Genomic DNA, 14,513 nt, shown 5'->3' with positions numbered 1-14,513 from the left:
TTTTTTTTTTTTTTTTTTTTGTTATTGTTGTTGTTTGTTTTGTTTTTTGCTTTTGTACAGTTAACTGCTGAGACAGCAATAATTTATTTGGGCTTCACTATGCTGGGGACTGTTGGCATGGCCCCTTTCACATAGCTATGAACTTTCAAAGTTAAATATGGTTTTTTATCACTCACTCATTCAAAAAATTTTGATTGATAACTTATAGCTATTTATTCCAATACAGTGTATTCCAGCCACTAGATTTGGTTTACTCAGTGGAGAGAAGACTCTGCTCGCCAATCCAATAGCAAATACAGGCAATAGGCTGAGGGATATGTAATGTAATTTCATGGGTTCATAACTACAGTAAATGGCATTGTTTACAGAAATAAAAAGTAGTGTCCTAAAAACTATAGGGATGCCCTGAATTCTCCAAATAGCCAAAGCAGCCTTGACGAGAAGAATAGGGCTGGAGCCTCCAGAATGCTCTATTTCAAGTGATTTTTACTACAATAATAAAACCACAGCACTGTCCTAAGTACAGAAGTGTGTATCAATGGAATTAAGAGCCCCCAAACACACCCACTCATGGTAGGCTATCAGTCGTTGATGAGGGTCCCATGGATGAGGAGTGGCATAGAAGAGTCTGTTCAGTGAATGGCTCAGCAGAAGCTGGACATCTTCCTCGGGAGAACAGAAGTAAGTCCTTCTTACTGCACAAACACAATTTAAATCAGGTAGAATAAGGCTTAGGTGTAAAACATGAAATTTTAATCTCTAAATAAATAAATAAATAACAAAGGGAAACAGTCCTTCACATGGTCTTGACAATGATATTCTGGACAACACCAGAAAACACAATCTGCAACATGTAAAAATTAAAATGAATGAATACAAGATGCAAGAAACTTTCTGCACAGCAAAGAAAGACATCAACCAGATGCACAGGCAGCCTACCCAACCAGAAAACAATATTGGCCAACTGTATACCACATGAGGGGTTAAAATCCACACTACAAGAGCAACTCAAGCAACATGACAGCAAAAATCAAATAATTCAATTAAAAAATAGGCATTTTCTGATTTAAAGTGACAGACAAGTGGCCAAAGTTTTATGGAAAGTGGCTGAGCATCATGGATCATCAGGAAGAGGCGATTAAAACCAGCTTGAAATACCAGTTCACACACGTCAGGGTGGTTATTGACAAAACCACGAAGTCAGGCATTGCAGAACATGTGGAGAACACAGAACGCTTGCACCCTGCGGAGGAATCGTATATTCTGGCAGCTATAACTGACAGCTGCCTGAGCCTTCGACATCTACTAAAAATGGGACTGCTAAGGGACTTGGTGATCCCATTTCTGGGTCTGTATCCAAAGGTAGTGAAATAAGCTCCTCAAGAACCTGTTCTCCATGTTTATTGTGCTGGTGCCCAGAGGAGGCAAGACATGGAAGCCAACTTCTTGTCTGGCAGAGGTGGATAGATGAGGAAGACGTGGCATGTAGCTGTCTATATCTACAGGCATATAGACATATAGAATGGGTGCCACTCAGTCCTCAGAAGGAGACACTGCCACTGAGATCCCATGGCTGGAGAACTCCAGGCCAAGTAAATGAAGGCAGACACAGAAAGACCAGCGGTGCATGGCCTCAGGTCTACGTGGAATCTAAGTAGGAGGGACAGATGCAGAGAGTAGGTGGTGGTCGCCAAGGGCTGGGGTGGTAGGGACATGTTGACAGGGAGAACAAGTTTTCAGTTACAATGCAAATACATCTGGAATTATGAAACATAGCACAAGGACTTTGGTTAAGAGTACCATGTGTTATGTGTGAAATTTTTCATGAGAGCATATTTTAACTGTGCTCAGTGCAAAGAAAAAAGAGAGCAAATCTGATAGTAAAGACGTGAGGTAATGAATGTGTTAGTTCACTCATTCCAGTAATCACATTCAGCATATCAAATGCTATAACTTTACACTGTATACCTACATATATACAAGTTTTTCTCTTCATTCATACCTCTCTATATCTGATAAGAATCAGTGGACTATAGCTAAACAGAATGAATCCTTGGTTATTGAACTCTTAGATGGTTTTATAACTATTTATTTATACAGCACTTCAGAGAATTAGCAGGATAAAGATTACTTCTACCAATTCCCATGTACCCTTAACTTCTTCACACCTATGAGGAACCCTGTAACTCCTTTTGCTTCACAAGGTTTTTTCCTGTTTGCACCTCATCAGATGAACACTCATGACCACATCCTCTAAATATCCACAATCTGTTTCCTAATAATATGATTTTTCCCCTAGTGAGGGAAAAATCCTTGTCAACTTAGGTATATAAGGTGGATTCAGGGGAGCTGCATGAGGACCCTGAATGCACAAGCAGCGGACAAGGAGGCTCACCCCTGAGAGGAGCATAAGGGTGCAGCACTGTGGAGTAGGAGCCCAGGGGAGGGCACCAGGAGATCTTCATCATCTGACGTGGAGAGAAGGAGAAACCATGGAACCCAAATCCCCTACTTTACTGTTTCCTGAAAGACAGGTCCCACACTCAACATTTTCCTCAGAGCCCCTGTGACATCCTTGTTCCTGAAACTGTAGATTAAGGGGTTCAGCACAGGGGTAAGAATGGTGTAAAACACAGACATCACCATGTCCTTCTGAGGAGTGTGGTAGGAGCTGGGGAGCATGTAGGTGTAGACGGCAGCACCATAGAAGAGTGTGACCACCATCATGTGTGAGGAGCAGGTGGCCAGGGCCTTCCTCCTGCCCTCTGCTGAGTTCATCCTGTGGATGGTGAGGAGGATGCAGGAATAGGAGCCTGAAATGACTGTCACAGGGATGAGAAGCATGAGGACACAGCACAGGTACATGAGTGTCTCATAGAGCGAGGTGTCTGAGCAGGAGAGCTTCATCACAGCAGGGACTTCACAGAAGAAGTGCTGGATCTCCAGGGATCTGCAGAATGGGTAGGTCAAGGTGACAGGAGTCAGCATGAAGCCATCCACTGATCCCAGGAACCAGCAGCCAGATGCCAGGAGGAGACACACTCTATGGTTAATGAGGACTGGATAGCGAAGTGGATGGCAGATGGCCATGTAGCGGTCATAGGCCATGGCTGCCAGAAGGAAAAACTCAGAACCTACTAGTGTCAAGTAGAGGAACATCTGTATCCCACATTCAGGGACAGAAATGGTACTCAAACCCAGCACCTGGTCCAGGAGCATCTTGGGCACAGTGATGGAGATGGACATCATGTCCATGAGGGACAGCTGGCTGATGAAGAAGTACATGGGGGTGTGGAGTTTGGCACTGGAGTGTATCAGGATGATCAGGACAGCATTTCCAGACAAGGCCATCAGGAAAACCAGAAAAATGACCATACAAAGCAGAGCTGGGTGTTGAGATTGCCTGAAGAGTCCCACCAGGATGAAATATGCCCACCCCGTGTGGTTGGTCATCCAGGTGGTGATGTCCATGAGGCTCCACTTTGGCTACCAAGAAAGCTTTGGGTTAATGTTGTACAGAGGGCTGAAGTGAATTCTTAGCTGCCACACACCTGTGTACCAGCCTGATTGTGGCAACCAGAGGATATTCCAGAGCCTGTAGATCCTAGGAATTCAGATGACCTGTAATAAACAATATTTTTTAAAAAGTATCTAAAAACTCACCTGTGGGTGAAGTGAGTTGGTAACTTGTAGTGAGGTTGCAACAGTTTAAGTTCATGAGCTTCCTGAACAAAGCAGTTTGTTAATGACAAGTGCATATTTTCAGAATCATTGCTCAAAAAAGTAAGGGACATTTGCAAACAAGGAGAATCACTAATTCCTGAGTTTAAGTTATTCAAGTGTGAAATAAGTGTTGATATTTCTGGTTTAACAATCTGGTTTTAGCTGGCATCCAAAGACTCTCAGATCTATATGGTATATTTGAAATGTTTAAAAAGTTGCTGAGACATAATTTGTGCAATGCATATTTAACATTTGAACCCCCAAAGCCTATAGGACCAGGACATGCCAGGAGGTTCTGTGTGTCTGGAATGACTCTGCTGTTCTCTCCAGCACACTGCAGTCTTCACACAGAACCAAACCTTTTGATATCTGAGGGGCACCCACCCATAAAGATCCAAGGTCATGACTGGTTTCCAACCTTGACTCTTGCTACCCCTGACCTCCCCTTCTTTGTCCACTCTGCCTGAGATATGATTAGAATGACACCTGACACCAGGTGTGGTGAGTTTGAAGTAAGGCAAAGAAATGAAAGTTTCCTGAATTCTGACTTTCACAAATGAAGAAACAGGCATGCTGTTGATTAATATCTGCACTACCCACTCTTCAGAACCTGTCCTAGACCTGGCTGTCACTGCTATTGTACTATGAGATACCACCCTTCATTTCTCCAATTTGGGTACCTATTTATATCTCCAATACTTGATTTTTAAGATTGCATGAAAAAAGACATGCAAGTAAAGCTTACAATCAACTTTAAAGAAAAGTATTTAGATTTGACAATTTTTGTGTTATTTATATAAAATGAATAAACTTTAAATGTATATTTATATAAAGGGAAAAATAAACAATGGTCTGAGATACTTATCAGTTTGACTCTGACTAAACACAGCTTTGTGGAAAGGCTCATCTGCTTCAGCCCAGCTAGGGCTCCTCCTGGTCCATCTTCATGCTCTGTCATTTGCACTCAATCTCAGGTGGAGAACAAGCATTCAAGGATCACTGCTATTCACCAGAAAGACTTTGGCTGTTTTGCCAACACCATCTGCTTTATCAACAGCCACAATCAATTTTCATGGAAATTGAGAGACAGTGAGTTAACAAAACCACACAGACAGGTCTCAGAGTTAGGTCACATTTGTCTGCTCTGTCTTGATGCTCAGCCACCTCTCTGTAGATGCTAGACACTAAGGGTTTGTTAACCTGGCCTGCACTTCCGGAGGTCATTCTACTTCATTACAGGGAAAACACCACCCAAAATATTTGAGGCAGGATTTTTAAATAGGGACAAAATAAGTAAAAAGGGCAATGAACATAAAATGTGCCCCACCTTTCTTAAGGAAATCAATAATGGTTTCTTCCACGTTTTCTATTAACGAGATTAAATCTTTCCAATCTTCTGCCTCTGAAAGCTTAACTGTTAAATTTGATTCTCTATCATCCTGAGGGTCTGATGTCTCTTCTCTCTAGAAAGACTAACAGTAGCTACAATTCAGAGATATTTTTATTTTAAGAAAGGAAAGTTGAACACATTTTCTCCCTTGTAATATTTCCTAACACCAGATGTGATAGTCCACTTTTGACAGCCCCTGCTGGGAGGCACTGAAGCAGTGGATACACTACACAGCTTCTGATGCTGTAGCCCTAGGGTCTAGCATGACTGAGACCCACTGCAGAGGTGGACAGCAGGAGAGGTGCAGGCCCAGGGACAGAGATGGTAGATGGGTAGTGGGTAGTAGGTGGATGACAGAGGAGAGAGACATGATAGACAGATAGACTTCCTGTCCATGAAATCCTAACCTGTTGGCAGATGAAGGCTGAGCTCTTTGGAGAATTTGAGATCTTTCCCATGAACTGAAATCACACCTTCTGTCCCATCAACCTCTGTGGATAAAGTGGAGCAAGGAATGGACACAAACAGCCGCAGTGAAGACAGGGGCAGAATTTTCTGAGAGGACAGAGGAGAGAGTGGGCAGTGAGGGAGAGGCTCTGCCACTGTTCCGGAGCCCAGAACCCCAAGAACACACAGGACCAGGGACCCAGTCTGCTCCGCATCCTGGGCCTATCCCACCTGCTCTCTTACTCTTCTCTAGGCACCTGTGTACGTTTCATGGGAACAGCCTGATGCACTTTTAACTTGGGGAATTGGTGACAATTTTGGTAGACAAACACACAGCCACCTTATTAGCCAGAAGCACCCAGGAATTGCTGACTACACTCTGCCTTCCCCAGAGCCTCTGAGGTCCTACTCTTCTTATTTCCTCCTAGTACAGACTGACAATCCAGGGTTTCAGGGTCTCTGCCTATCATCACACAAGTGATCCGAGGGAGGGCCATGTCCCACCCCAGGGTGCAGCAGAGCACCTCACTGCCTCAGTGTCCTTGGAAACAGTGTCCTCCCTCTGCCACGGACAGCTCGGGTCTGGTCCACCCACTGTGTGTGTCATCAGGGAAAAATGAACATGCTCAGGACACTTGCTTCCAGCATTGCTGCAACCTCAGGAGTGACCCCCATGTGAAGCAAGGACAGCCCTTCTCCCTCTGCAAAGTTGCTGTCTCAGGACAACTAATGCAGCTTTCTACCACCATCTGAAACATAAAAAGGAATATATACTCCTATGTCCAAAAATAATCCAAAATAAAAACATATTTCTTAAGATGTTGCAGCAAATAAATTCTATATGAAAATTTGAAGATGAGAACACATTTGTATTTGTCAGAAAAACAGGTGATAGAGAAAGATGAGGAAATGCTGTGAGGATCTAACAGAGCACCTCAACAGCTGGTCAGCAAGCCCAGCACAGCCATGGCCCTGGGCTCCAGGGCCACCTACCTGGCTGAACTCACCTCAGAGGAGGCTGCGCCTCACCCAGATGGTCAGGGAGTGTGGCCTGGCTAAGTCACCAGGAAGAGGAGGATGGCATCACTCCTGGATTAGGATGCTCACAAGGGACTGGATGAGACATGTCTGTTCACAGATCCTCTGGGGCCTGGGGGACACTGCAGTTAGAGCTAAGGAAGCAGCAGAGCTCTCTGGGGCACAGCTCTGGGTCATCCTCATCCTGTCCTGTCTCCCTCTTTGTTCAACTCCAGACTTCACCAATGTTAACAATCCTCTCCACTCTCACAGTGTCTACAACGCCTGACCAGTGACATGTAGGAGGAGTTAGTCTGGATTGGTTTATCAACCACACCGTGTGTGTGTGTGTGTGTGTGTGTGTGTGTGTGTTGTTTGCATGCATGTGTGTGTGTGTGTGTGCATGTGTGTGTGTCTGTGTTGTGTAAGAAAAGCGTCACTTCCTCAGTGTCCTGGAAGCCTGGAAGGAGTCCTCCTCACAGGTCCACCTCACTCTCTTACGTCCCTGCTTGTGCTCCTTGTTTCCTGTCATTCATTGGCCATCTAGGTCACTGTAATTTAGAATTTAATTTTAAAATATTTGTTTTTATTTCAACTACTGATATGCAAACTATTGAGAAGTCTCAAAGCACAAACTGTTTCATTGAAAATTTAAATGTTTATTTTAATATATTTACCCAGATAAAAATCATGCTTTAAATGTTAAGAGTGGAGGTGTAGCTCAGGGATTATGGCTCCTGCTGAGCATGCATAAAGCCCTGAGTTCAATAACTAGCTATGCAGTAAAATGAAATTATTCCTATCATGCCTACAAACTACACGTTTTTCAAACATCTGTTGAAGCAGCTACAGTGAAATAGAGGAAGACAGAAGCAAGATCCTTCAACATCTATTTTTTAACAGTTCTCTCTCAAAATTTGCAGTGAAATTCTGCTCAACTTTTTTTCTATGTTTGAAACAATGCTTATCATTCACCCTCACATGGAGGTCTTGTGACAGCCTGGGTCCACACACACACACACACACACACACACACACACACACACACACTGTTGGTCAGGCTGCCTCCTGAGCTGTACCTACCTGTGACCTGCAGGGCTTCAGCCTGTAGATGGCTTATCCTGCCTCCTTGCCCCCTGGTTTCCTGTAACACTGTGGGATTCAGCCCTGGGGTCCCCTCGAGTGTGGGAGAAACTAAGAAGCTGGGACTTTTCTCCCTGCTGGAGATGGTCCATGGCAGCTGAAGCACCTGGGCACAACAGGGACCCTCTTGGCTCCAGGCTCCAGCTTCCAGAAGGCATTTTGAGTTCTAGCAGCACTGCAGGATGTGGGCACCTGGGTCGCTATGGCGTCCTGCCTGTGGCTCGGCATACACTCTCCACACTCAGTAGAGAGTGAAGAGCAGATACAGAGGGAGGAATGGGGTCCTTAGCTGACAGGCTCCCTTCTGCTCCACCAGCCTCACTTAGGTCATGGCCACTTTGTAGCCAAATCCTTGCATGAAGTCTCTGCAGCTTGAAATTTTGGATGTTGTCTTGTGCTAAACCTCCACTCTTAACATTTAAAGCATGATTTTTATCTGGGTGAATATATTACAGTAAACATTTAAATTTTCAATGAAACAGTTTGTGTTTTGAGACTTCTCAATAAACTGATTTAATGTGGTTACTATGTATCAGGTGATTTAAACAGGAATGTAGTCCTTTCCTAAAGGTGCAGTTTTTCTATGTTCAAATCCATTGATTATAAACTGAGCTGAAATAAAAATTCTTATGCAGAAATCACTCTCTTAGTTTGTTTTGCAAAGTAATTCCATGCAGGGAACAGTCATCCAAATATTTTAATATATAGCAATAAGTTGCTTTCTGTTAACCACCGAATCATGCTACAACATCCAGCTGGAATATGGTATTTCTACACCAGCCTGGAATATGGTATTTTTCCACCTTAGTCAATTTGTTCGAGTTATCATATTTGACTTGCATTTCTTGCTTACTAATATATCTATATCTATCTATCTATCTATATGTTTTTTCATGTTTCTCCATGTAACTACCACTTTATGGAATGACTATGTTCTTTGCGCATTTTTTTTCTAGTGAAATCTTTTCTTCATACATATATAGTGATATACAATGGTTTATATATTCAAAACAGTAACTGAGTAGTATGGACTACAACATTTAATTTCAGTGGTTATTTTCATCAGAATTTTCTAAAGTATTGTGTTTATTTTGACAAATTGAATGATTCCTTTCAGTGTGTTTCTGTTGGGAAAATCTTTACACATTTTGGGATCTTCTAAAACATCCCCTTTCAAATTTCTATTGAATGAGGTTGAGTCTTTTTTTTTTTTTTTTTTGTTATTGTTGTTGTTTGTTTTGTTTTTTGCTTTTGTACAGTTAACTGCTGAGACAGCAATAATTTATTTGGGCTTCACTATGCTGGGGACTGTTGGCATGGCCCCTTTCACATAGCTATGAACTTTCAAAGTTAAATATGGTTTTTTATCACTCACTCATTCAAAAAATTTTGATTGATAACTTATAGCTATTTATTCCAATACAGTGTATTCCAGCCACTAGATTTGGTTTACTCAGTGGAGAGAAGACTCTGCTCGCCAATCCAATAGCAAATACAGGCAATAGGCTGAGGGATATGTAATGTAATTTCATGGGTTCATAACTACAGTAAATGGCATTGTTTACAGAAATAAAAAGTAGTGTCCTAAAAACTATAGGGATGCCCTGAATTCTCCAAATAGCCAAAGCAGCCTTGACGAGAAGAATAGGGCTGGAGCCTCCAGAATGCTCTATTTCAAGTGATTTTTACTACAATAATAAAACCACAGCACTGTCCTAAGTACAGAAGTGTGTATCAATGGAATTAAGAGCCCCCAAACACACCCACTCATGGTAGGCTATCAGTCGTTGATGAGGGTCCCATGGATGAGGAGTGGCATAGAAGAGTCTGTTCAGTGAATGGCTCAGCAGAAGCTGGACATCTTCCTCGGGAGAACAGAAGTAAGTCCTTCTTACTGCACAAACACAATTTAAATCAGGTAGAATAAGGCTTAGGTGTAAAACATGAAATTTTAATCTCTAAATAAATAAATAAATAACAAAGGGAAACAGTCCTTCACATGGTCTTGACAATGATATTCTGGACAACACCAGAAAACACAATCTGCAACATGTAAAAATTAAAATGAATGAATACAAGATGCAAGAAACTTTCTGCACAGCAAAGAAAGACATCAACCAGATGCACAGGCAGCCTACCCAACCAGAAAACAATATTGGCCAACTGTATACCACATGAGGGGTTAAAATCCACACTACAAGAGCAACTCAAGCAACATGACAGCAAAAATCAAATAATTCAATTAAAAAATAGGCATTTTCTGATTTAAAGTGACAGACAAGTGGCCAAAGTTTTATGGAAAGTGGCTGAGCATCATGGATCATCAGGAAGAGGCGATTAAAACCAGCTTGAAATACCAGTTCACACACGTCAGGGTGGTTATTGACAAAACCACGAAGTCAGGCATTGCAGAACATGTGGAGAACACAGAACGCTTGCACCCTGCGGAGGAATCGTATATTCTGGCAGCTATAACTGACAGCTGCCTGAGCCTTCGACATCTACTAAAAATGGGACTGCTAAGGGACTTGGTGATCCCATTTCTGGGTCTGTATCCAAAGGTAGTGAAATAAGCTCCTCAAGAACCTGTTCTCCATGTTTATTGTGCTGGTGCCCAGAGGAGGCAAGACATGGAAGCCAACTTCTTGTCTGGCAGAGGTGGATAGATGAGGAAGACGTGGCATGTAGCTGTCTATATCTACAGGCATATAGACATATAGAATGGGTGCCACTCAGTCCTCAGAAGGAGATACTGCCACTGAGATCCCATGGCTGGAGAACTCCAGGCCAAGTAAATGAAGGCAGACACAGAAAGACCAGCGGTGCATGGCCTCAGGTCTACGTGGAATCTAAGTAGGAGGGACAGATGCAGAGAGTAGGTGGTGGTCGCCAAGGGCTGGGGTGGTAGGGACATGTTGACAGGGAGAACAAGTTTTCAGTTACAATGCAAATACATCTGGAATTATGAAACATAGCACAAGGACTTTGGTTAAGAGTACCATGTGTTATGTGTGAAATTTTTCATGAGAGCATATTTTAACTGTGCTCAGTGCAAAGAAAAAAGAGAGCAAATCTGATAGTAAAGACGTGAGGTAATGAATGTGTTAGTTCACTCATTCCAGTAATCACATTCAGCATATCAAATGCTATAACTTTACACTGTATACCTACATATATACAAGTTTTTCTCTTCATTCATACCTCTCTATATCTGATAAGAATCAGTGGACTATAGCTAAACAGAATGAATCCTTGGTTATTGAACTCTTAGATGGTTTTATAACTATTTATTTATACAGCACTTCAGAGAATTAGCAGGATAAAGATTACTTCTACCAATTCCCATGTACCCTTAACTTCTTCACACCTATGAGGAACCCTGTAACTCCTTTTGCTTCACAAGGTTTTTTCCTGTTTGCACCTCATCAGATGAACACTCATGACCACATCCTCTAAATATCCACAATCTGTTTCCTAATAATATGATTTTTCCCCTAGTGAGGGAAAAATCCTTGTCAACTTAGGTATATAAGGTGGATTCAGGGGAGCTGCATGAGGACCCTGAATGCACAAGCAGCGGACAAGGAGGCTCACCCCTGAGAGGAGCATAAGGGTGCAGCACTGTGGAGTAGGAGCCCAGGGGAGGGCACCAGGAGATCTTCATCATCTGACGTGGAGAGAAGGAGAAACCATGGAACCCAAATCCCCTACTTTACTGTTTCCTGAAAGACAGGTCCCACACTCAACATTTTCCTCAGAGCCCCTGTGACATCCTTGTTCCTGAAACTGTAGATTAAGGGGTTCAGCACAGGGGTAAGAATGGTGTAAAACACAGACATCACCATGTCCTTCTGAGGAGTGTGGTAGGAGCTGGGGAGCATGTAGGTGTAGACGGCAGCACCATAGAAGAGTGTGACCACCATCATGTGTGAGGAGCAGGTGGCCAGGGCCTTCCTCCTGCCCTCTGCTGAGTTCATCCTGTGGATGGTGAGGAGGATGCAGGAATAGGAGCCTGAAATGACTGTCACAGGGATGAGAAGCATGAGGACACAGCACAGGTACATGAGTGTCTCATAGAGCGAGGTGTCTGAGCAGGAGAGCTTCATCACAGCAGGGACTTCACAGAAGAAGTGCTGGATCTCCAGGGATCTGCAGAATGGGTAGGTCAAGGTGACAGGAGTCAGCATGAAGCCATCCACTGATCCCAGGAACCAGCAGCCAGATGCCAGGAGGAGACACACTCTATGGTTAATGAGGACTGGATAGCGAAGTGGATGGCAGATGGCCATGTAGCGGTCATAGGCCATGGCTGCCAGAAGGAAAAACTCAGAACCTACTAGTGTCAAGTAGAGGAACATCTGTATCCCACATTCAGGGACAGAAATGGTACTCAAACCCAGCACCTGGTCCAGGAGCATCTTGGGCACAGTGATGGAGATGGACATCATGTCCATGAGGGACAGCTGGCTGATGAAGAAGTACATGGGGGTGTGGAGTTTGGCACTGGAGTGTATCAGGATGATCAGGACAGCATTTCCAGACAAGGCCATCAGGAAAACCAGAAAAATGACCATACAAAGCAGAGCTGGGTGTTGAGATTGCCTGAAGAGTCCCACCAGGATGAAATATGCCCACCCCGTGTGGTTGGTCATCCAGGTGGTGATGTCCATGAGGCTCCACTTTGGCTACCAAGAAAGCTTTGGGTTAATGTTGTACAGAGGGCTGAAGTGAATTCTTAGCTGCCACACACCTGTGTACCAGCCTGATTGTGGCAACCAGAGGATATTCCAGAGCCTGTAGATCCTAGGAATTCAGATGACCTGTAATAAACAATATTTTTTAAAAAGTATCTAAAAACTCACCTGTGGGTGAAGTGAGTTGGTAACTTGTAGTGAGGTTGCAACAGTTCAAGTTCATGAGCTTCCTGAACAAAGCAGTTTGTTAATGACAAGTGCATATTTTCAGAATCATTGCTCAAAAAAGTAAGGGACATTTGCAAACAAGGAGAATCACTAATTCCTGAGTTTAAATTATTCAAGTGTAAAATAAGTGTTAATATTTCTGGTTTAACAATCTGGTTTTAGCTGGCATCCAAAGACTCTCAGATCTATATGGTATATTCAAAATGTTTAAAAAGTTGCTGAGACATAATTTGTGGAATGCACATTTAACATTTGAACCCCCAAGTCTATAGGACAAGGACATGTGGGAGGTTCTGTGAGTCTGGAATGACTCGGCTGTTCTTTCCAGCACACTGCAGTCTTCACACAGGACCAAACCTTTTGAGACCTGAGGGGCACCCACCCATAAAGATCCAAGGTCATGACTGGTTTCCAACCTTGACTCTTGCTACCTCTGACCTCCCCTTCCTCATCCACTCTGCCTGAGACATAATAAGAATGATTCCTGACCCCAGGTGTGTTGAGTTTGAAGTAAGGCAAAGAAATGAAAGTTTCCTGAATTCTGACTTTCACAAATGAAGAAACATGCATGCTGTTCATTGACATCTGTACTACCCACTCTTCAGAACCTGTCCTAGACCTGGCTGTCACTGCTATTGTAGTATGAGATACCATCCTTCATTTCTCCAATTTGGGTACCTATTTATATCTCCAATACTTGGTTTTCAGGTTTACATGAGAAAAGACATGCAAGTAAAGCTTACAATCAACTTTAAAGGAAAGTATTTGGATTTGACAATTTTTATGTTATTATTTATATAAAATGAATAAACTTTAAATATATATTTAAATAAAGGCAAATATAAACAACAGTCTGAGATAGTTATTAGTTTGACTCTGACTAAACACAGCTTTGTGGAAAGGCTCATCTGCTTCAGCCCAGCCAGGGCTCCTCCTGGTCCATAATCAAGCTCTGTCATTTGCACTCAATCTCAGGTGCAGAACAAGCATTCAAGGATCACTGCTATTCAGCCACCTCGTCATGAAAGGTACGTGTGTGTTTGTTGGATTGTTTTCAGATCCGTCACTTAAATAGCTGCATTCAGAAAGTAGAACCTCTTATGGATGCATGTATCTGTCTGTTTGTCTATCTATCATGCATTACCTATTGAAAACAATCAGAAATAAAACTTAGAAAATAAAAAAGAATGTGTGGTGGTACACATCTGTAGTCCCAGCTTGGCAGGCTAAGGAGGGAGGATGGCTCAACCAACCTGGCAACACAGTGAGACCTTCAAGTAAAAAATGACTGATTCATCAAGGAACATCTATATTCATGCTGAAATGTGGGCGTTTATCCGTTAGCAGGCATTAATTGAGAAGCGTCCATGTGTCAAGGTGTCTGGAGAAGTCAAGGGCACAGGCAACACAGGTGTGACTCTATTTCCCATGGGGGAAGTAATGTTTCCCACTTTCTAAATTTCCTGGTGGCTGGCGTGAGGTCCAGTCCAGGGATGCTGCAGTGGTTGGAACCTGGTCTGGTTACCACCAGGGCCCATTGTGTTCTGCTTGGTCCCCAGGGTTGTACAACAGAAAGGCGGTCAGACTTCTTAGCTGGGCTAATGGGAGGACCTTAGGTCACTGAGGGTGTGAGGTGGTTCTCACGCCACTCATTGCTAGTTCCCTTGAGAAGGTTGCTAAAGAGGGATCAGGCCTGGCTCCTCCTCCTCCTTCTGTCTCCTGCACATTGCTAATGAGATTTAAAAATGCTGCAATCTTGGTGAAAAGTAGCCTGGCATTTCCTCAAAAAGCTGTGCACAGAATTATCCAGGACCAAGCACCCCCCTCAGTGTGTGTGCCCACAGAGTCAACAACAGGGGTCACTTGCCCTT

At 43.2% G+C, this 14,513-nt stretch overlaps 2 protein-coding genes across 2 annotated transcripts; both read right to left on the bottom strand.

Moving 5' to 3' along the window:
* Positions 1-2,508: 2,508 nt before the first annotated feature.
* On the bottom strand, positions 2,509-3,471 carry LOC139703604 (olfactory receptor 2T29-like). The gene has a single exon (XM_071607093.1). The coding sequence runs from the start codon at positions 3,469-3,471 to the stop codon at positions 2,509-2,511; it is 963 nt and encodes a 320-aa protein (XP_071463194.1).
* Positions 3,472-11,427: 7,956 nt separating this feature from the next.
* LOC139703605 (olfactory receptor 2T29-like) lies at positions 11,428-12,390 on the bottom strand. The gene has a single exon (XM_071607094.1). It carries the CDS (start codon positions 12,388-12,390, stop codon positions 11,428-11,430), a length of 963 nt encoding a protein of 320 aa, XP_071463195.1.
* Between the last annotated feature and the right edge of the window lie 2,123 nt (positions 12,391-14,513).

The sequence above is a fragment of the Marmota flaviventris genome (assembly GCF_047511675.1).
Source record: "Marmota flaviventris isolate mMarFla1 chromosome 5 unlocalized genomic scaffold, mMarFla1.hap1 SUPER_5_unloc_1, whole genome shotgun sequence".
Taxonomy (NCBI): Eukaryota; Metazoa; Chordata; class Mammalia; order Rodentia; family Sciuridae; genus Marmota; species Marmota flaviventris.
This window is presented reverse-complemented; position numbering and strand designations above follow the sequence as displayed.